General features: G+C 48.1%; 1 protein-coding gene and 1 long non-coding RNA gene across 17 annotated transcripts in view; one reads left to right on the top strand and one right to left on the bottom strand.

The window, feature by feature from the left end:
• The window catches only part of LOC142819126 (uncharacterized), a 78,524-nt gene that overhangs the window by 5,586 nt on the left and 51,207 nt on the right, over positions 1–21,731 (bottom strand). The window contains exons 2-3 of one of the 2 annotated variants that reach the window (XR_012896904.1): positions 12,901–12,983; positions 4,120–4,251 (exon numbers count right to left, since the gene is read on the bottom strand). This is a non-coding gene — a long non-coding RNA (uncharacterized LOC142819126). Of the gene's footprint in view, positions 1–4,119; positions 4,252–12,900; positions 12,984–21,731 lie in introns of those variants that run through there. The other variant, XR_012896903.1, reaches the window with a different exon arrangement.
• PECAM1 (platelet and endothelial cell adhesion molecule 1) overlaps positions 1–21,731 on the top strand; it is a 73,849-nt gene that overhangs the window by 48,820 nt on the left and 3,298 nt on the right. For 8 of the 15 annotated variants that reach the window (XM_075903895.1, XM_075903905.1, XM_075903903.1 and 5 more), the window contains one exon: positions 15,646–15,668. In XM_075903895.1, coding sequence (XP_075760010.1) covers positions 15,646–15,668 — 23 coding nt within the window. Of the gene's footprint in view, positions 1–15,645; positions 15,669–15,756; positions 19,766–21,731 lie in introns of those variants that run through there. The other 7 variants (XM_075903896.1, XM_075903908.1, XM_075903906.1 and 4 more) reach the window with 1 other exon arrangement.

Below are 21,731 nucleotides of genomic sequence, written 5' to 3'. Positions count from 1 at the left end.
CCTTTGCCTAGTGACCCATAGAGGCTGTCGGAAGTGGCAGGACCCCCAGTGGAAGGGGAGGAGTGGGGGCCGGTCAGCCCTCAGTGCCGCCTGGAGCACACTGCCTGTGGCTCAGGCGGTGATTTAAAGGGGCCAGAGCTCTGGCCGCCACCACCGTTGCAGTAGCAGCACCTGGGAACCTGAGGCCCTTTTGAATCACTGGGCCCTGGGGTATTTGGCCCCTTTGCCTCCCCAACCCTCTCATTGGGGGTCCAGAATGTACATGCAGAGGCTCACTTTTTCCGAAACTGAGGCCTATTATATACTTCAGGGTATTGCTTCTTTTTTTTCCTGTCTCAATAATGGCCCAGCCAACCTCCTATGATACAACTTCTACACATCTGTATTGTAGCCTCCACCCCATCCTGCCCCTAAACCAACACACGTTGAAGCATTATTATCACGCTTCGTTTCTGTTCGAATGCCATCGGATTCCCTCCAAATTGTGGACACTCCCCACTTCCTCCTCACAGATTCTGAGGCCAGCAAGGATCCTTCTTACAGCTGGTGACTATCCACCCTTGCTTTGGCAGCACTGAAATTCCAGAGACACTAGGTTAAGGTGCTTCCTGCTGGCTTGTCAAACACTCCATCAGAGAGGATTTCCTTCCATCTCCTTTGTATTAGGGAATATCTATTTGTAAATGTCAAGCTGTACACTGCTTAGTGTCTTTTTTTTCCCTCACCATTTGGCTTTTGTGGTGCAAGTCCCATTTTTTCCCCCTCTTCCCCCCCCCCCCACCTATTTTTTAGTTTTTATCTGTGATTGTCCTCCCCCTCTCCAGAGACAGTTTGCCTGTTTATAGAACCTCACTTCTGAGAATCTCAAAGTACTTCACAAATCTTACTTAATTTTATCACATGAGGTACAGCAGGTCAGTTTTATCTCCGTTTTTCAGCTGAGTAAACAGAGAGATTGAGTAATTGGTGTAAGGTTACATATAGATGGACAATGGCACAGCTGGGAACACAGCCTAGAAGTTCTGATTCTCAGCTCAATGCTATAACCATTAGCTCATGCTCCCTCTTGGTGGTCTTTCTTTCATCAAAAAGCCAAATAGCCTTCATACTAAAGAAGAGATCAGTTACTTGGCATAGAGCCCTTGCAGTTTTATAAAACTGCATGTTTCCGGAATCTGACTTGAAGTCAGTGAAAAAATTCCCACTGACGCACAGACTTTGGATCAGACCCTTAAAGGATTGCAGAAACAGACCGTGTACGTCTTTCTTTGTGCCAGGGTGGTGAAGCCAGAAATATTTTGCCTTTCATTATAGCATTGCTTTTCCCAGAGCAGAGAGCCGTATGTACTGTAGTGACCTTTTGTGAGACCTAATTCGGCAAATCAAGTGTGTTTGAGGGGATTATTATTTAAGGCCCTTCTAAAACTGTATTTGTTGTAGGACAGGAAATTCAGCGCAATGAGATTCGATTGAAAGTCTGGGCTGAATTGGACAGATGATACGCAAGTGCCCCCTTAATCTTACAATCCACCTGCTCTCGTCTACATAAGGCTACAGTTTCAAAGTTATTTTTGGAAACGTAATAACGGGGTATTGTTCTAACTGCATTTGTTTTTCCTGATTGACACACAGGAAAAGTGTTTCAACTAGATAAGCAGGACATCATACAGGCTTGCCGTAGTTTTGGATGGCTACATTACATATTGAAGTATAATATTTGTTTTGTTTGGCTAGGCTGCATAATATCACTGTAGCGAAATGTCCACACAGATATGACAAGGGTCAGAGTCCCTGGACAGTTGGAGCATCATTAGCAATTCAGACTGATATATGTTTTAGAACACGATCTTGCAAGAGAATGAATGCATCCTATGAGGTGCTGAGGACCTCAATCGATTTGATACTACAGGCTGATACCTGCAACCCCCCTCTCTGGCTCTTCCCCCATGCCTCTGTGCACTGGGACACTGGAGCCCCACACTTCCTACTCCTCCCCTCTCTCCCAGCACTTTCAGAGAGCCATGAATCTGCTGATTCATGCTCTGTTCCTGCTCCTCCTCCTCCCTCCCAGAATTTGAACAGCTGCAGGTATTATCCTTACAGAGATGTTGGGTGGATGAGCTTAATTTTTGTAAAGAGCCTTGAGCTCTGAGATGGGAAGATGTCATAAGTGCAAAGTGTTGCTATTATTCCAGTGTAGGGTTACCAGGTAGCTTCAGAAAAAATACTGGACACACTTGATGGGAAGTGTGAGCTAAAAGGAGCAGGGCTGGTGGGGGGTGGTCGGGGGTAGCGGGGTTGGCCAGGGGAGATTGGGGAGGGTTGGGGGAGCAGGGCTGGCCAGGGGAGATCAGGGGGGTGGCCAGCGGGAAGCAGGGCTGGTCAGAGGGGTCAGGAGGGTCAGGGGAGATCGGGGGGCAGCCAGTGGGAAGCAGGGCTGGTCGGGGGGGGTCGGGGGCAGTGGGTATGGCTGGGGCAGATCGGGGGGTCGGGGACAGCGGGGATGGCTGTGGGAGATTGCGGGGGGAGGTTGGGAGGAGCGGGGCTGGCTGTGGGAAATTGCGGGGGGAGGTTGGGAGGAGCGGGGCTGGCCAGGGGAGATCGGAAGGAGGAGAACTGGCCAGCAGGAAGCACGGCTAGTCGGGGGGAGTGGGGCTGGCTGGGGGAGGAAGCGGGGCGAGGGGGGGAGGGAAGAGAATTGGCCAATAGGGAGTGGGACTGACACAGGCACATGCAGATCCCAGGGTGCTGCCCGTCCTGCGCACGGTCCCGGCAAAGCACGAGTGAGTCCGGCTACAGCTCCACAATGCACTTGAACAGCGCTCAGGAGCACAGACAGGGCTTCTCCTCCTCCCCAAGGTGTCACTCCAACATCAGACGCAACCAGAGGCTCCCAGCACCGATCACGCCCGCCTCCCAGCCACTCCCCCGCCTCCACCAGGCTTCCATCGGGCACCCAGCCAGAAAACCAGAAAATACCGGACATTGCACATGTCTGGTATTTTCTGAATTTTTTACCAGACAGAGGGCCCAAAAACCGGACTGTCCGGTTGAATACCGGACACTTAGCAACCCTATTTCCAGTGCAGGGAGTTAATTCACTCAAATTCATGTTATGAGCATAATCAGGGCTTGCCAAGCGGCAGTGAGCCCCGCTCGCCAGCTGCGCGGTTCTGCACTCTGCACATGCGCAGCTCGCTCTGCACCAGCTCTTCCGGGTTGTAATCTACTCGCTACGGGCGAGTAGATGACATTATTTGTCGAGCCCTGAGCATAATGCTGACACTTTTTCTTTCTGTCTCTCTTGCTGTATCTGACACACATTGGTACAGCAAGGCGGCAGACTGGTGGTTTTCCATGGCATCAGTCTGAGGGTTTGCTTCCCTGAAAGTTAGTTCAGATTAAGATTAGGTGTGAATGTAAAGCATAATAGCTATTCCAGACTGACTTGTGTGTGGGGCCTGGTTTACACTGAAGGGAAAAATTGACTTAAGAAACACAACTTCAGCTACGTTAATTACATAGCTGGAGCTGAAGTATCTTAAATCATGTTTTGGCGCAATCCCCACAGCTCAACAGGAGCACATGTCCCATCAAGTTCCCTTACGCTTCATGAGGAGCAGGACTACTGATGCCAACAGGAGTTTCCTCTCAGTTCAAATTAGCGGGTTTTCACTAGACCCATTAATTTGAATCCCAAATTAACTGCGGCAGTGTCCATCTTCTCTGTAGTGTAAATAAACCCTGGATGATCTCATTCCAGAATAAAATGGCCTTGTTCCTGTTTAGCTTAATTCACTTTAAACAATCCAGGAATAAGACGCCTTCATTCCAGAATAAGGGTCTTGCTACAGGGAGTTATTCCAGAATAATGCTATGTGCAGACAAGCCCTGCTTGTAGGCCAGGTCTCCAGTACACCTGGAGGGTTGGGTTAAGGTATGCAATACGAAGCTGAAGTCAGCTTACCTTAAGCCAACCTTGCTGCCATCTTCACAGATGGAGGCCAACAGGAACAAACACTCTGATCAGCTTCCCTTACTGCTCGCGACTGTGAGGAGTGTCGTACCTCAGTACCATCGGTGGTCTGAACTGTCAGTTTCAGCATCGTCTGGTCCGGATCGTCCTGGCGTGCTCCTGACAGGACCTCTACTCCGTTGGTGATGATAAACTTTCGGCTGTGTGCATAACAATCGGTGCTCCCTTTATCTAGCATGTTAGACCCCGTGCACTTGGGTCAACACAGGAGATCTCTGAGAGGCCCCGGAAACAACAGATGTAGGCAAGGTTCGAAATCAGTTGAGCAGGTTTATTGTCAAATGCGAAGCTCTACCAGTTGGTAACAGAGATCAGTACAATGTTACACCACTGGGCACTATGGCCCGCGTTGACAAGGTACCGACACCGGGCAGACCTATTGCCATATATCAGATATTAACAGCAATTAGTCAAAGTTAAGCTACTGTGCGTTCTGTAAGTTCGGGCAATGACACCTGCCATTCAGGCGCCTAGTGCGCCACCCGCCCCCCCCAAGGTCGGCCGGAGAGCACCCTCTGCGGTGTCCTTATAGACAGCTACAAACAACTTACATCATTTCTTTACGTACCAGGTTACCAACCTCTGTTGCCTAGATACCACCCCTCACCTTACGGAAGGGGGGCTTATGTACTATCCTTCATGCTGTCAATTCCGACCTGGTCCTGAACCTAGGTCGGTATGTGCATTAGTTTTTAGGGAGTCTTTGTACCAGGACATTCCTTAAGATGTTCCGTTACTCCCTTTTGGCTTACAGTCTGTACTTGGTGCTTCCCTATGTCCTTCACCTAACTTACACAATTACACAGTTATCAGTAGGGCCTCTTTCTTGGCTCCTCTGTTACTGAACCAAAGTCTTGCTCACTAGATTGCAGGCCTGTTGCTGTTTTTATGTTACAGGCCTCTATTCAGGCCTGCTGAGTCCATGTTACTGACCCTCAACTTACTACAAGGAGTACCTATGCCGACCAGAGCTGTCCTCAGCGTTCAATTTAGTGGGTGTTAACTAGACCTGCTAAATCGAATGCCAGAAGATTGATCTCCGGCATGGCAAGTGGAGATGTGGCCTCATTTACAATAAGGCCCTTCTGGTAGTAGGTGTAAATTACACTGAAACCACTTTAATTCCCCTTTTACTCTTTCAGGGAGAAGTAAAGGGGTCTTATTGTAAAAGAGAACTTGATCCTCAGTATTTAAAGGGAAATTTCTTCTGAGGGTAACCAATGTGATCTGCAGCACAGTAGCCATGGGTCTATCAAATAATCAGAAAGGCGGTGTTGTCTGAGCATAGTACTGAGAGCCAAGAAGGTCTACATTTTAATCCAGGGGTTATCACATTGTGTCCCTGGTTGCCTAGCAAATGGGCCATGGCTTGAGGCTCAGCCCTGCACCCAGTGTTGAGCCTGTGTTGGTGCTCCAGCTATGGTACTGCATCACCATGGCAATAGTGCTGTAGTTCAGTCACTCTCTACAGCAACAGGCATTGATGGGTTTTTTTCCCATTAATTCAACTCTCAGGCTATGGCTACACTGCCAGGTTTTTTTGGAAGAAGATTTGCAAATCGCGCTTGCATTTGCATATCTTCTTCCGATTCTTTTTGCGGAAGAGCTTTTGCCGCTATTTGGCCCCATGTAGATGGGGCCAAATGTTGGGAAAAAAACCCTCTTTTACAAGACCCTGTAAACCTCGATTTATGAGGAATAAGGGGTCTTGCAAAAGAGGTTTTTTTTTCCTGACATTTGGCCCCGTCTACACAGGGAAAAATCTCTTCTGCAAAAAGAATCGGAAGAAGATCTGTAAATGTAAGTGTGATTTGCATATCTTCCTCCAAAAAAACCCTGCAGTGTAGCCGTAGCCTCAGAAAAGCGGTAGGTAGGTGGTTGGAGGAATCCTTCCATTGGCCTAGCCGTGTCTACACAAAAGGTTGACAGTATGATGCAGTTAGGTTGATCAGGGCCAGCCCGAGCCATTTTGGCGCCCCGGGCACACGGCACATGCACGGGCCCGTCCCCGGGGTGCATGGGGCATGCGCTGCCCAGCCCGGCCCGGCCATCGCTGCTGGCGTGCAGCCCGAGGTGGGCCACGCCTGGCCATGCAGGGCCCCGTGGCCGTGTGAGGAAGGGCGCTGTTGGCCGGCGCCGCGGGGATGGGGGGGCTGGCGCTGCGGGAGCCAGGCACACGGTGCCTGATAGCAGCTATAAGTGATGCCGCACGCCCCTTACAGCTGCTATCAGGCGCCCCCCATCGGTTGGCGCCCCGGGCAGCTGCCCGGCTCACCCACCCCTTAATCCAGCCCTGAGATTGATCTGATTTTTAAATATAGACACAGGTGCTGGCTTCCTCTGGGCCTTGAGGGTGCTCAACCTCCTCCCTTCCCCCCCCCGCTCCACTCCTGGCCCTGCCCCCACCTGATCCCTTCCCTCCCAAACTCACCCCTACCCCTCCTCTTCCTGCCCCCACCCTACCCTTTGTCTCAAGCTCCCACCCCTGCCCCATCTCTTCCTTCCCAGTTCCACCCCATCTTCCCAGTGCACCCCAACTTCTCTCTTCCCCCAGCATGCTGCAGAGCAGCTAATCCCTGTAGATAGGAAGCACCCGGAGGAAGGGGGAGGAGTTGATCAGCAGGGGCATGCCAGACAGGAAGTGTTTAGGGGAGTGTGGAGCTGGCTGCAAGAAGGTGCAAAGCATAAGCATAAGAACTGGGTCAGACCAAAGATCCATCCAGCCCAGTATCCTGTCTGCCGACAGTGGCCAATGCCAGGTGCCCCAGAGGGAGTGAACTGAACAGGTACTGATCAAGTGATCTCTCTCCTGCCATCCATCTCCACCCTCTGACAAACCAAGGCTAGGGACACCCGTCCTAGCTAATAGCCATTAATGGACTTAACCTCCATGAATTTATCTAGTTCTTTTTTAAACCCTGTTATAGTCCTAGCCTTCACAACCTCCTCAGGCAAGGCGTTCCACAGGTTGACTGAAGAAAAACTTCCTTTTATTTGTTTTAAACCTGCTGCCCATTAATTTCATTTGATGGCCCCTAGTTCTTATATTATGGGAACAAGGAAATAACTTTTCCTTATTCACTTTCTCCACACCACTCATGATCGTATATACCTCTATCATATTAAAACACCGACTAATTTTTTTTGGAGCCCCCACAGAATTAGCAGCTATGAGCATAGACCAAGCATGATTGTTGTGCCTCTTGGACTCTCTCCTCGTTAATAAATTAGGGATAATATTTGTCAGCCAATTGCTTGGGGCATAGTGCGAATTAATGAACGAATATTGGTCACATTGCTTTGTTGGTGTTAAACGTTGGGTGGGTGCTCAGTATTCTGTTAGTATGCGATTCAAGGCCACATCAGTCTGTAATCCAAGATAGAGCTCTTTACAGGGCTTCATGTGTAATCTTGCCCTTCCAAAGAATGTATGTGGGTGTGGCCAAAGAGCAGTTTGCAGTGGGGGGAGAAGCAGCAGGGATTTCACAGGTCAGTAACACATGCGTTGGTGATACAATTTGATGTGATAACTGAGCCACCGTTTTCTTTGGCTTTCACTTCTGACCGTGCTGTCATTAGTGTGCCGTTCCAACGCCCTACCTGTGGCTAGCACCTCTTTACTTCTCAGCTCAATGAACTAAGGGTACGTCTACACTAGCCCCCAGTTCGAACTAGGGAGGCTAATGATGACCGAAATTGCTAATGAAGCACGGGATTTAAATATCCCGCGCTTGATTAGCATAGTCCCAGCCGGTCGCCATTTTGGAAACGGACTAGCCCGAAGTAACTGCCCGCGTCTACACGCGGCAGAGAAGCGCGATTGCGAGATAAACCTCTTAGTGCGAATGAACAGTTAAACCTCATGGAATGGAATGAGAGTTTAACTGTTCATTCGCACTAAGGGGTTTATCTCACAATCGCGCTTCTCTGCCGCGTGTAGACGCGGGCAGTTACTTCGGGCTAGTCAGTTTCCAAAATAGCGACCAGATGGGAATATGCTAATCAAGCGTGGGATACTTAAATCCCGCGCTTCATTAGCAATTTCGGTCACCCTCATTAGCCTCCCTAGTTCGAACTAGGGGGCTAGTGTAAACGTACCCTAAGGGAAGTCTAAAGTCGCTGGGCTTCCGAATAGGATTGTCCCAGAGCCTCCAGGAATTCAAGATTGCCATGTGCCAAAACCTCCAGGAATACACCTGACCAAAATGGGCAACCCTGCTTCAGAACTTTACTGCCTCTTCTTCCATGGCCAGTCAGTCCTCTGAGCACTGTCCTTTCCTTCCGGCTTGTCAAGGATCTAGGCTTGTATTCAGGCCCACTAAAGGTGGAGGGAAGGCAAAAGGAGCAACTCCCTTGAGCCTGACAATTCCATTTGGTAGTGGCCAAAGCCCCCACCCTTTAAATTGCCACTGGAACCTCGCATGGCGCCTCCTGCTGGTAGCTCCAGGGAATTAATTTGACCGCCACCAGGGCGCCTCTCCCTGGCTGGTGTCTCCCCCCATCCACACTCCATGATTCACATTCTGGACCCACGATGCTCTCAGACTGCGGTGTCCTCTTTGGGACACTGCCCTCTGGCAGTGCTCACTACCATGGTCTCTTGTTTTCTTCTGGGGATTGTATCCGCAGTCCTTGGTCTCTACTGCCTCGTGGCAAGCTGTGCTCTCCAAGCCTAGCCCCTCTGTCTGTATCGGCCATGCCTTGGTGGCAAGGTGTGGTATAAAGGTGAAGGCGGGGACCCAGGCTTACCCACCACTCTGAGTCCTGACCCAGGGATCCTCTGGCAGCAGCCTTGTCCTGCTTTCCTCTACTCCCCTTCACTGCCCCTTGTTCCCTGGGCCACTTCCCAGAGGCGTAGCAAGGGTGTTTTGCACCCGGGGGCAAAAGCAAAATTTTCACACACACACACTCCTGCTGCTGCCGCCATGCAGCGGGGCCCCGGACCTGGAGCATGGCTGAGCCTGACTCTGGGAGGAGTTGGGGGGAGTTTGTATCACGTCTTCCCCCGTCACTTCCAGTTTGGGGCCGGGCCCCCACATGCACTAACCTGCCCGCAGAGATGGAGGAGGCTGGGGCTGGGGCCGGAGAGGCAGGGAGGAGGTTCCAGCTGGCGGCGGCGGGCAAAGGAGGAGCCGGTAAGCCGAGGGATGACAGGGGGAATGGAGAGGAACTAAACTGGCACCTCCCTAGTATGGCACCCAGGGGCAACTGCCCCCCGACCTCTCCTCACTACGCTCCTGCCACTTCCCCTGTGGCCCCTGTACCTACTTGTCCCTTGTCCCAAGGCCTGCAGCCTGGTATCCAGCTGGAGCTTCTGTCTCTAGCTTCCCCTTAGCCTGCCTAGCACTGCTGTATTGAAAGTGCCTTCTTTGAGGTAACCCATCCTGCACACTCTCTGGTCAGGACCATCATGTCTCTCTCTGCTGGGCAGCTCCTTATAAACTGGGCTGCTTTATCATGCCCCCTTCGGGTTGGCTCCTTAAAAGCCCCTTTCTGATTAGCCAGGGCTCTGCACAGGCTCCCCCCAGTTTGCTTTTTCCCTTTCCAGCGAATGTGGGGCTGTTCCCCCACCACGCTGCTCCAAATGCATGTTGGATTCTTAGGGGAGGAAGCTTTGGATTTGCCTCAGTTCCACAATAACTATCCAGTGTTTAGAGCCCTCCCTAAGATTTTTAGGACACAGTTTGTGGGAAATGGGCCCCCTCTACACTACCGCAGACTGTGGACCTATGTTACACAACGCCAGCTCTGTGACTAACATAGCTGAAATTGACATACTTAGCTCCGCTTACTGCAGTGTCTTCACGCAGTAAGTTAATAGCTAATGCGCTCCCATTGACTCCACTTATCCGTATCATTTTGGTGGAGTACTGGAGTCGACAGGCAAGCGCTCGGCAGTCCATTTATCACATCCATATTGGACGCAATAAATTGACTCTCACTGGCTCGATCGCTGCCCATCGATCCAGCCTGTAGTGGAGCTACTCTGTATTAGTGAATTTCTGCTTGTCCAGTGTATTTGCTCTGTGTCCGGTCCAGCAGCTATTGTTGCTGGTGGGAAGGTTTTCAATGACTTTGGGTGGGCGCTGGATACTGTGTGGCATCACAGATCTCATTGTGATTCATTACCAGGGGGTTTATGGACTGTTGTCTATTTTTAATCCCTCTTTGGAAAAAGGGAAATCTGGCAAACAAAATACATGGCTTAACCCAGGTTTGTTTATACTGGAAAAATGAATCCATCACTGAGAGGCCGCTGCAGTGGCGAGACAGGAAGTTTTAAGATGCCTATTACAACTAACAATATACTGTGGAAAAACAAATATTCCCTAGCGGAAAGAGGCATGAGAAATCCCCACTTGCATTGCGCTGTTAGGAACAAGCTATTAGAAATTACACCCAGTCATCAGAAAATCTGTTTTACCACTTTCCTGCTACCAGGCTCCAGATGTGACATCTCTGCACTGAGCTGGGAGAATATTCACTAGCACAGCGAGAAATTTTTATCAGTAAATCAAGATGCCAGGTGGAATTCCCCTGGTTTGGGAACTTCATTGTAAATTCAAAGCTCAAAGCCAGGTTGGCCAAACACGGTGGTGACTTTTTTGTGTCTATGTGACTAAAGCTGGGCTCACAATATCCTCCTTACCTACTTTGACGCATTCAAGATTCGGTTCTCGTCCAAATCTTCTGTCTAGCCTCTCTCCCCCAGGAATGTGTGAACCAAACCTGGACCTGAATAGCTCTCAATTGCAGGGCAATTGCAGAGTTCAGAGCCAGACCCAAATTTTGTAGTGTGGGCCTGGCTTTAGTTTTCAGCCAAAAACCAGGCAAAGCTTAGTGGTATCAGCACCATCTGTGCATGCATGAAGTTACTGGGTTCAGCTGAAGTGCAAATTTAAGGGAAAATATGTGCACACCCGTGTGTAATGGCATCTGTGGGGCTATGCAATGTGTGCAGTGGAGCTACTGCAAGCTTCCTTGCTTTAACTGAATCAATATTTGCCCCCCCCCCAACTTCTCCATATTCAATCAATCCAGCACAGACATATGATTAAGGCCAGGTCTAGGGGAGAAAGTTGGCCTAAGATACGCAACTCCAACAACATAAATAGCATAGATGGAATCAACGTACCTTAGGTCAAATTTCTGTAGCATCCCCACTGCGGTAGGTCAATGGGAGAAACTCTTGCATCAACTTCCCTTACTCCTCATGACCTAGTGGAGTATTGTGGCTGATGAGGGTACAGTCAGCAGTCATTTAACCAGTCCTTACTAGACCAGCTAAATCAAACCCTGGGAGATTGATCTCCACAATGTCAATCTCCAGATAAATGGAGACAAGCTCTAAGTCTAAACAGAGCCGCTGACTGTTTGATATACAGGCAGTCCCCGAGTTACGCGGATCCGACTTATGTCGGATCCGCAGTTACGAACGGGGATTTTCTCGCCCCGGAGGACTGGAGCGGCGGGACGCCTGGTCCCGCCGCCCGCCTCCTCCGGGGCGAGAAAAGCTGCTCCCCGTCTCCCTGGTCTGCTGCGGGAGCCAGCAGACCAGAGAGACGCTGAGCAAAGCCGCGCAGGACCCGGGGCCGGACCCGCGGCACTTCCAGCTGATCTGGAAGCACCGCGGGTCCGGCCCGGGTCCTCCGCCGCTTTGCTCCGCGTCTCCGTGGTCTGCTGGGGGGGACGCAGCTAGTGCCCCCCCCAGCAGACCAGGAAGACGTGGAGCAAAGCCCGGGGCCTGTGGTAGAGCAGGTGGGGCGCTGCCGGTTGGTCCCGCAGAACCGCTCCTTGGCGCTACTGGACCAACCCGGCAGCACCCCAGCTACTCTGCCCCAGGAGTCCTGATTCAGCCGCTGCTGATCAGTTTCAGCAGTGGCTGAATCAGGACGCCTGGGGCAGAGCAGCTGGGGTGCTGCTGGGTTTGTCCAGTAGCACCGAGGAGTGGCCACGCTACTGGACCAACCCAGCAGCACCCGAGCTGCTCTGCCCCAGGCGTCCCCAAGTTAGCCACTGCTGAAACTGACCAGCGGCTGACTACAGGAAGCCCGAGGCAGAGTTGCTCTGCCCCGGGCTTCCTGGAATCAACTGCTGATCAGTTTCAGCAGCAGCTGACTTGGGGATGCCTGGTGTTCTTAAGTTGAATCTGTATGTAAGTCAGAACTGGTGTCCAGATTCAGCGGCTGAATCTGGATGCCAGTTCCGACTTACATACAGATTCAACTTAAGAACAAACCTACAGTCCCTATCTTGTACGTAACCCGGGGACTGCCTGTATACATATGAGATCTCCAAATCTCTCTCTCTCTGCTTGAATGGCCATCCATGCTCCCTCATACCAAGCAGCCATATTTGGAAGCAGGGCCAGCATTCATGCTATGTGGCAAATTCAGTATTTGCTTCTACCATGCAAATGTATTATTTGAACCTAATGCATCAGTGAGAAAAAACAAGCACGTTTAGTCCCTTAGTAATTAATAGAGGCATATTACCTCTTTTATACTTGGCAAATATCTCAGTAATCACAGGATTTGTAACTTCAGGTCACTTATTCCCTGGTGCCCATAACAGAACTTATTGCCACTTCTCTGGAAGAAAGTTGGCAACTCTACCCATACATGAGCAGAACCCAGAATGTCTCTGCACCTTTTCCTGCCTCCTTTAATAGGAGTTAGCTCTGTTTCCTTCAAAAACACCAGCATCTCCCAGTATAACAATGAGTTTGGTTTAGATAAAAAATCACTGTACATGTAATTAAATGTTACAGTAGGAAAAAGTGTGTAAAACATTAATAACTTATTGCAATAAGCATGACTTACGAAAGCAGCCCAATACTTTAATTACAGTATATTTGTGTTTACCTGGTTCACAACATTGCAGAAATCACTTCACCCTCTAACAGCCAACATGGTATCCTCAGACAACTGCAGTGTGTGACATTTACCTGGCAGAAGAGATAGTGTTTACTTAGAAACCGTTGTGGTAGCGCTCAGGAGGCGAACTGCCTCCCAAAGCTCCTACAAAAAAATAATTACTAAATGGGGTGCCCCATCATGCCCCCTTTCTGTTCCTCTGGGTAGCCCTCCGTGTACCTCCCCCCACCCTGCAGGCATCAATCGCCCATGCTAGAAACCCAATTAGTTATTGTCTTTTGATCTTGTGTGACACTGTTACAAAAAGGTGAGTTGTCTGTTGTCACATAGTACAAAGTAGTTTAGGATTAGCAAACATCCTTTCATGTGAAGTTTGGGAAATATATAAAATTTATAATTTCCTTCTTTGTGAGAGCACAATACACAGTGAAGCTTTGCGTGCATGCTCCTTAATAAGCTGTTTCATAAATCAAATAGCTAGTTTTGTCCATTTCAAGTTTGGCTTTGATCTGGCGGGGGTAAATGGCATTATTGTTTTGAGCCGTATCTGCTTCCAGAAGCAATCAAGAAGTGTTTGCATATTTTCCAAAAATCTTTTCTTTTGCTCCTCTCGGACAGGATAAGAATATTGAGCCCAATTTCATATTGAAGTCATTGGAATTGCACTGGCATAAAAAAAAAGTGACTTAAGGCAAACTCAGATCCCTGACTAAGTTCCATTGATAAGACTGAAAAGAGCGAGGCCAGGTCTACACCAGGCGGCAAAGTCCAACTAAGATACACAACTCGAGCTACATGAATAGTGTAGCTCTAGTCAACATACTTTAGTTTGTCTTACCGCCACGTTTCCACTGTGAGAAATTTATGGGAGAAACTACTATTGACCTTCCTTACTACTCATGACTCAGTGGAGTCGACAGGAGTGTGATCAGTGATTGATTTAGCATGTTCTTACTAGACCCACTAAATCAAATCCTGGGAGATTGAGCTCTGTAATGTCGATCGCCCGGTAAGAAGACAAGACCCAAGCAATGATTTCTTTAGACATCACTCCTGGAATATAAATGAAAAGTTAATTAAAACCATTACAATTTTAACATAATAAAAATGCTGATAATAGAGATCATATATATATATCTACTTAGCTCCCATTGGCTTCCCTTACTCCTTGCAACTGCCATGAGTACCAGCATTGACTGGGGTCACCCTCCGTGTTCAATTTAGCAGGTTTTAACTAGACCCACTAAATCGAAGAAGATTGATCTCCAGCATGGGAAGTGAAGACATGGCTGAAGACAAGAGTCACTCTTCTAACCTCAATGCATACCCACTTTTTAGAGAGGGAACATTTCCTTACCAACGCAAAAGGTTGTTTTTTTTTTCAGATGACAGTAATTAAATCTACACTAAAAATAAACACAAGGAGCTTGACCCAAAGCCCACTGAAGTTGCATGGACATATGCCCATTGTCTTCAGGGGCTTTGGATCAGGCTAAAGAATCTTTTTATTAATTAAAGCTTGCGTAACTTTTTGGGATATCCTTCCATTTGTACCCTTCTCCAGGATTCTCCAACCATTCCCCTCCCTACATAGGCACTTGAGTCTATGGGTGCTCCAGGGCTGGAGCTCCCATGGGGAAAACTTATCGGGTGCTCAGCACCCACCATCAGCCAAACTGTCTCCTCCCTCCCGCATCTTTTGCCCACAGTGGCCCCTCTGACCAGCTCCTTTCACTCCTTCCTAGCACCTCCCGCCTTCTGCAAATAGCTGTTTTGTGGTGTTCTGGGAGCTCCAGAAGGGAGGGAGAAAATTAAGATGTGGTGTGCTTGGGAGAGGAGGCTAGGTGGGGCCTTAGGAGATGGGGTGGAATGGAGAAAGGGGTGTGGAGAGGTGGGGTGGGTCTTGGGGAAGGGATGGATGGAAGGAAGTCGGGGTGAGGGCAAAGCAAGGTGGAAAGAGGTAGGGCATGGGTGTGGGCTTGAGGGAAGGGGTGGCGTGTGGCCAGGGCAGAGGGGGGGAATTTGAGCCAGAGCTCCCCCTGGCTAGAGGGGAAGTCAGCGCCTATGCCTCACTGACTCTAGTGCCACTTCATCTTGAATGGTCCCTTGAAATATACGTTAACTACTTACGCCAAACAATCTGTTCCAACTTGTATTTAGTTGAGACAGAGTCAGTTTCCCAGACTTGAAGAAAAGCTTTGTGTTACCTCAAGAGCTTGTGTCTCTCATCAACAGAAGCTGGTCCAATAAAAAATGATTACCTCACCCAGCCTCTGTCAGACACATCCTTTAGGAGAGCAAAGTAGAATATATTGCTCAAGATAACTTGCCACTCAAAGGAAGCTCCTGTCATGTGCAACAGCTGCTTATTCTCAGGAGAGAATGTTTTGTCACTCAGACTTTTGCCTTTCTGATCCCCACGTGGAGCAGGTGAGGGAGAGTAACTGCTGTCAAACCAGTCACAACTGGTAGGCCACAGTCAGCCAGAGCTACATACAGATCTACTGAATTCAGTCTTTGAAATCAATGAGACTTCTCTTGTACTTAAACTAAGCATCTACTTAGGTGCTTTGCTGGATTGGGGTCTGAACTTTCACTTTGTAATTTCTCAGCCAACTAGTTTATATCCCTGCAAAATTACCAAGTGCAATTAACTCAGAATTCTCATTTGTATATAAAGTGGATCAGTTTGAAATGTACCATGCCATTCCTAAACTATATTTTATTTTGCAGATTCTGGGGGAAACAGGCACTCTGTAAGTATATATTTTATCAGTGCATGTTCATACACACTCATACATTGGAAGATTTTTGCTATATGCCAATATGATTTTTCTTTTTAAGGTGTAGAGTGAGGTGATTACTGGGCTGTGACTATTGGCTTGAGCAGAAACTTGCATCAGCTCTGCTTGTGCTCTTGTTCTGTGCTATCTAGCACCTTCAACAAGGATATTTGAAGATGGGTTGACTGACAGGACTGCTGGTGAAGATTGTGACATTCTAAACAAATATTAATAGAAAGCAGATTCTGACCTTAGTATGATCATTCAATCAGGGAACAGGAGCAATGCCATGTGAGGTTAAGGCCCAGCCGAACTAACCTTCATGGCACAGATTTCCTGAACAGTCAAGGAATGATACGGTGAATAGCTTGGAACACCAAACTAATCAGAGGAAAAGCCAATTTGCGGAGCAAACGAGAGGCTAAATGCCTCCCTGGAGTGATCACTTTGCTCTGCTGATATGCAAAAGGCAAAGAACAAGCACTTCAGAAATAATAACTACATTAATGTTATTTATCAAATACTGCCTACACTGTTCAATAATGTAATGATTATTATTTGTCCTAATGCTGTTCTGTTAGCACCCAAAATGGGCTGGGTACTGGGTAAACACACAGGAAGATACAGTCTTTGTTTCAATAGATTTATAATCTTATTTAATAAATAATTGAGACACACACAAGGAAAACAACACTATGATAAGACCTGCCCCCATAAAACTAACAAGAATAAAAGAGAGAAGGATCCTATCAGATGCTAAATTCTGAGATCTTTTGCTCAGTCCCTGCTTAGGCTTTGTCTATACTGGCATGTTTTGTCACCAAAAACTGGCTTTTGGTGACAAAACAGCAAGAGTGTTTATACTACAATGAGATTTTTGTCAGGAAAAACACCTAGTTTTGGCGATAAAAATCTTCCAGCCTAAGACTTTTGTCATTTCTCCTCCGTTTATTGTCAACAAAGAGCCAGTGTGGATTCTGAGGATATGTCTAGACTACAGAGTTATTTCGAAAAAACTTCCCCTGCATCTAGACTCCTGCTGTGTTCTTTCAAAAGTAAATTGAAAGAACACAGTAGTTTTTTCGACAGTGGAAAACCTCATTTTACGAGGAATAATGCCTTTTTTCGAAATTGCTCTTTTGAAAAAAGGCACTATGTAATGCAAATTGTGCTTTTTTGAAAAAGAGCATCCAGACTACCTGGATGCTCTCTTTTGAAAAAATGGCTTGCTTTTTTGAAAGTACTGGTTGTAGTCTAGACGCTCTTTTTTGAAAGAGGCTTGCAGTCTAGACATAGCCTGAGAGAACTGGTTTGCATCGGTATCCCACCATACCTGTCCTGATGACTGTGCTCAGTGTTTTGTGATTGCTGCTGCCCTGCAGGGATGCACTCCTCCCCTTTCAAAGCTCTGGGAAGTATTTGACAGCTGAGTGAGCTGTTCCCTTAGGGGAACAAACAAAAAGAGCAAATCATTGGATTGTTTCTGTTCTGCTCTGCTAGAAACACAGTGGCAGGCAGACTGCTACTGCAGGGCGAGAGCTGGAGAGACTGCTGTGCTGCTTTGACATTCCTCAGTACTGAGAGCTCATGGAACTTGAGGGAATCCCAAGAAGCACAGGGGATCAGCTCTGCCTTCCCACAACACTGCACTGGAGGATGTTTACCCACAATGCTTTGCTCTGTCTGTTGTCAGGGGAGTTAGCAATGTGGCCATGAAATGTTGACAGTGAGAGGCAGAAAAAACGGTTTGACTGGTTTTCACTTTTGCCGACTTTTGTATGTCAACAGCATTTTTGTTGCCAAACCTTCCCAGGGTAGCCATAGCCTGAGGCAAAACTCATTATAGTTCTTTAGGATTTGAACACAGGAAAAGGGTGTCAAAGGTGACTCTTGAAAAAGAAAAGCCCTCAGGGAAGGGAGGAACTGCCACAAATGGAAGAAGTCTGCGAAGGCCCAATTGCCTCCTAGTATTAGACAAGATGGTGGGGACCCTAAATGGTAGCTGGTAAAGCACAGGCGTGTGTTAGGATAAAGCCGGAGGAAGTCTCAGCTGTTGGCAGGGCCAGCGTTGGTTCCCTAGGCAGAAGCCTACAAAAGAGGAGTGTGCATAAGATCCCTCCCACAAACCTGGGTGGGCATGTGTTTTTCTTGCCACTTATTTTATATGACTCTGGAGCATTTGCTTTAAAAAACCCTGAAAAAAATGAGACTTGGAAATAACAATCACAGTAGCAGGCTCTATGGCAGCTCACCATACACATTCAGGCCTCTTCTGCCCTACATACTTAGATCAATGTAAGTTGCATTCGTGAACTAACTCTGTAAGCATCTACACTAAAATGTAGCTTCCACCGACGTCACTCACCCTCTCCACCGACTTAATAACTCCACCTCTGAGAGAGGCATAGTGCTCAGGTTGATGTAGTTAGGTCAGTGCAGTGTCAATGTAGATCCGGGTGGGCAAGAAAATGACAGCAGTTTGCTAAGGTTAGCCCTGGTGGGCCGCTGTCGCTGTGAGCCTCACAGGTACAGGTGATTGCAGCTCCTGCTGGCCACAGATCATGGTTCCCAGCCAATGGGAGCTGGAGGAAGTGGCGTGGACCAGGCCACCACTTCCCACAGCTCCCATTGGCCAGGAACAGCCAACAGGAGCTGCAATCACCTGTTCCTGTGGGAAACGCAGGTAAATATAGTGATGGCTCACCAGGGACTAGTCCTGGGCAACCAGATCTGGCCCACAAGCCTGTCATTGCCCACCCCTGTGTAGACATAGCATTATTTACATTGCCGATTGTTACCTTTCAGAAGCTGTCCCACAACACCCCATGCTGACAGTTAATTTGGTGCAAGCTGTCCTGTTGAGGACATGCCCCACTGATGTAAGGAGTGTAGGGCAGACATGGAAAAGTGACTGAATTACTGAGGTGGCTGGAGGATAACTTTTTATAGCAGACTTGTCCTGAAAGGCAGGGTCCTCCACCCTCCATCAGCACTCAAGTCCACATAGGATACACTAGAAACCTTCTGTATTATTTACAGTCTATTGGCAGAGCATTGAAGGTCATGGAATGTGTAACAATAAACAGGCGGATTTAATAGGCGAATGGGATTTATTTTTCATTGTCATTTAAAAGTTTGGAGTTTTACTTTCCTCTCTCTTTTCTAAAAATAAATCAAGCCTAGTTCTCCTCCCAGTTACAAGAATGCAGCCGCACGGTGTCACAGAGGAGCTCTGGTTTTTAAATCTGGGCCAGGGATAAGGACTTAGTATACACAGGAGAAGGTAGAGAGAAGTGACCACAGCAAACAGCTGGCATGATGCTGAACGCAGGGATGTAAATCCCATTTAATCAGTTAATCAGTTAAATGTTATGTTTGATCGGTTAACTGTTTGAATGAGGGCAGGTGGGGAGGTTGGAGCAGCTCCCTGCCTGCAGTATGGGTGTCAGGCCCAGCTGGCTGGAATGCTTCCTGCCCACAGTATGGTGGGCCCAGCAGGGCTGGAGTGCCCCCTACCCGATGCAGGCAGGGGGCTGTTCTGGCTAGGCTGAGCCCATCTCACCGCACTGCAGGCGGGTGGGGCGCTGCTCCAGCCCAGCCGCCTGTTACCGGTAAACCCTTGACATCCCTACATGAATAAGAAGTGTTGTTCTTTCTCAGTGGATTGCTCAGTTCTTTCTCAGTGGATTGCCTATCGCAATGAAGCCTGCATATTTTCTGTGCCCTTTGACTTCAGTGAAAGATTCTGGGCATGCAGGATTCAGGCCTGTCTTTGCACCTTTATCCATAATGGTTACATAAAGCAAGGTTCCACGTACACTTTCACTGCTCATGTGAACTGAGCCTTACACAGGTATTTCCCAATGCTTTTAAGGTCTAGAGAGTAAGTGTGAGCCCATGGACAGCCAGTCCTCCTGGATTCTGTGGTCAATTTTATAAGCGAACTCTCTCCTGCCATCATTTCCACCCTCTGACAAACAGAAGCTAGGGACACCATTCCTTACCTAGACTGGCTAATAGCCACTAATGGACTTAACCTCCATGAATTTATCTAGTTCTCTTTTAAACCCTGGTATAGTTCTAGCCTTCACAACCTCCTCAGGCAAGGAGTTCCACAGATTGACCATGTGCTGTGTGAAGGACTTTCTTTTATTTGTTTTAAACCTGCTGCCCATTAATTATCATTGTCTTGTCTGGGCTTGACCCAATCATTCATCACTATTTTACAGCTGGGCCAAAGAAAGGTAATATCTCCCTCACAAAAGTGCTGAGGGGCTTCATTACTGCATGCTTGCAAAGCACTCAGATCCTTGAATGCAAGGTGCTATTGATGATGATTTGGATCATTCTGCCGCTCTACTCTGCACTAGTTAGGCCTCAGCTGGAGTACTGTGTCCAGTTCTGGGCGCCACATTTCAAGAAAGATGTGGAGAAATTGGAAAGGGTACAGAGAAGAGCGACAAGAATGATTAAAGGTTTAGAGAACATGACCTATGAAGCCAGGCTTCATGAACTGGGCTTGTTTAGTTTGGAAAAAAGAAGATTAAGGGGGGACATGATAGCGGTTTTCAAATATCTAAAAGGGTGTCACAAGGAGGAAGGCGAAAATTTGTTCCTCTTGGTTTCTGAGGACAGGACAAGGAGTAATGGGCTTAAAGTGCAGCAGGGGAGGTTTAGATTGGACATTAGGAAAAAATTCCTAACTGTCAGGGTGGTCAAATATTGGAATAAATTGCCAAGGGAGGTGGTGGAATCTCCTTCTCTGGAGATATTTAAGAACAGGTTAGATAGACATCTGTCAGGGATGGTGTAGACGGAGCTTGATCCTGCCTTGAGGGCGGGGGGCTGGACTCGATGACCTCTCGAGGTCCCTTCCAGTCCTATGATTCTATGATTCTATGATTTTTTTCTATTACGAAAACTGAGTCTAGACACCATTGACCTGAAGACAGATTGAGGCTGCTTTGGGACTTGAACAAGATGCAGAGAAAACACCTCAGCACCTTGTGTAAATAATTTTGGCTTTAATTAATTAGGCCCTGAAATGTTACCATCTCCTGGCAAGCAATGTGAGAGGAGCTGGATTCTGTGGGTGCGTGCACAAATTCCTGTTCGCCACTGGAGAGTAGTAATTATGCTCTCCTGTAAAATGCAATAGACTGCCGCAAGCTTTTTTAGTTTCTCATCAATACACAAAAGAAAACCCTGCTTTTACCTGAGTTTTCCCCAGCCATATGCCCTTGGGGGCTTCACAGAGGCAGCCCAAAGATGTGCAGGATCATAATGTGCATGTGTCACTAAACTTAACCCCTGAGGTTGAGCAAGATCAGGTCCAGATGCAAGGGAGGTGCAAAGGGTGCAAAAGCACCTCCACATCATCCCCCAAGTAAGCATGTGCCGGCCAGCCAGGGGAAGGCAGGAGCAATATGCTGCCCGAGCCTCCATACCCCATGCTCTGGCCAGCCAGGGGAAGGCTGGGGCTGATTTCCCTGCTTACTCAGGGAACCACGGCGGGTGTACATTCAATTACAAAAGAAAGCTCACCCATACCCCTCCCCCAAAATTCCTGAATATGGGCCTAAAGACACGTCACAGGAAATGACGCTTTTGCTATGCACAAGCATCTCCTAGAAATTCTGACATACTCTTATCGGACAGGAAACACCCCACCAGGCATCCCTGTTGCAGTCAAATACTGTAACGTCTCCCGATTTAAATAGCTATTTGAATCACCATTGCTCATCCTTACAGTGTCCCGTGCGGCCCGCATGACTTTCCCTGGATAAAAAGCAGCGTTGGCCTTTGTTCTTTTGGCTGCTGAGCAGGAACAATCCAGTGTTCCTTTCTCTTCTCCAGATAAGTGAGCCACAGTGAGGCTCGGAAAGTGAATTTCCTTATTTCCCCCCCTCGCTTCTTAACATTGCTCAGGCAACATACAAGTGAGGAGAGAAAAGAGATGGAGAAACTTTGGCTGTGTCTTCTCTCCTGGTTTTATTGAAGTGTTTTTCTTCTGTAGCTTATTTTCCTGCAGCACGT

Source organism: Pelodiscus sinensis, chromosome 20 (assembly GCF_049634645.1).
Source record: "Pelodiscus sinensis isolate JC-2024 chromosome 20, ASM4963464v1, whole genome shotgun sequence".
NCBI lineage: Eukaryota > Metazoa > Chordata > Testudines > Trionychidae > Pelodiscus > Pelodiscus sinensis.
This window is presented reverse-complemented; position numbering and strand designations above follow the sequence as displayed.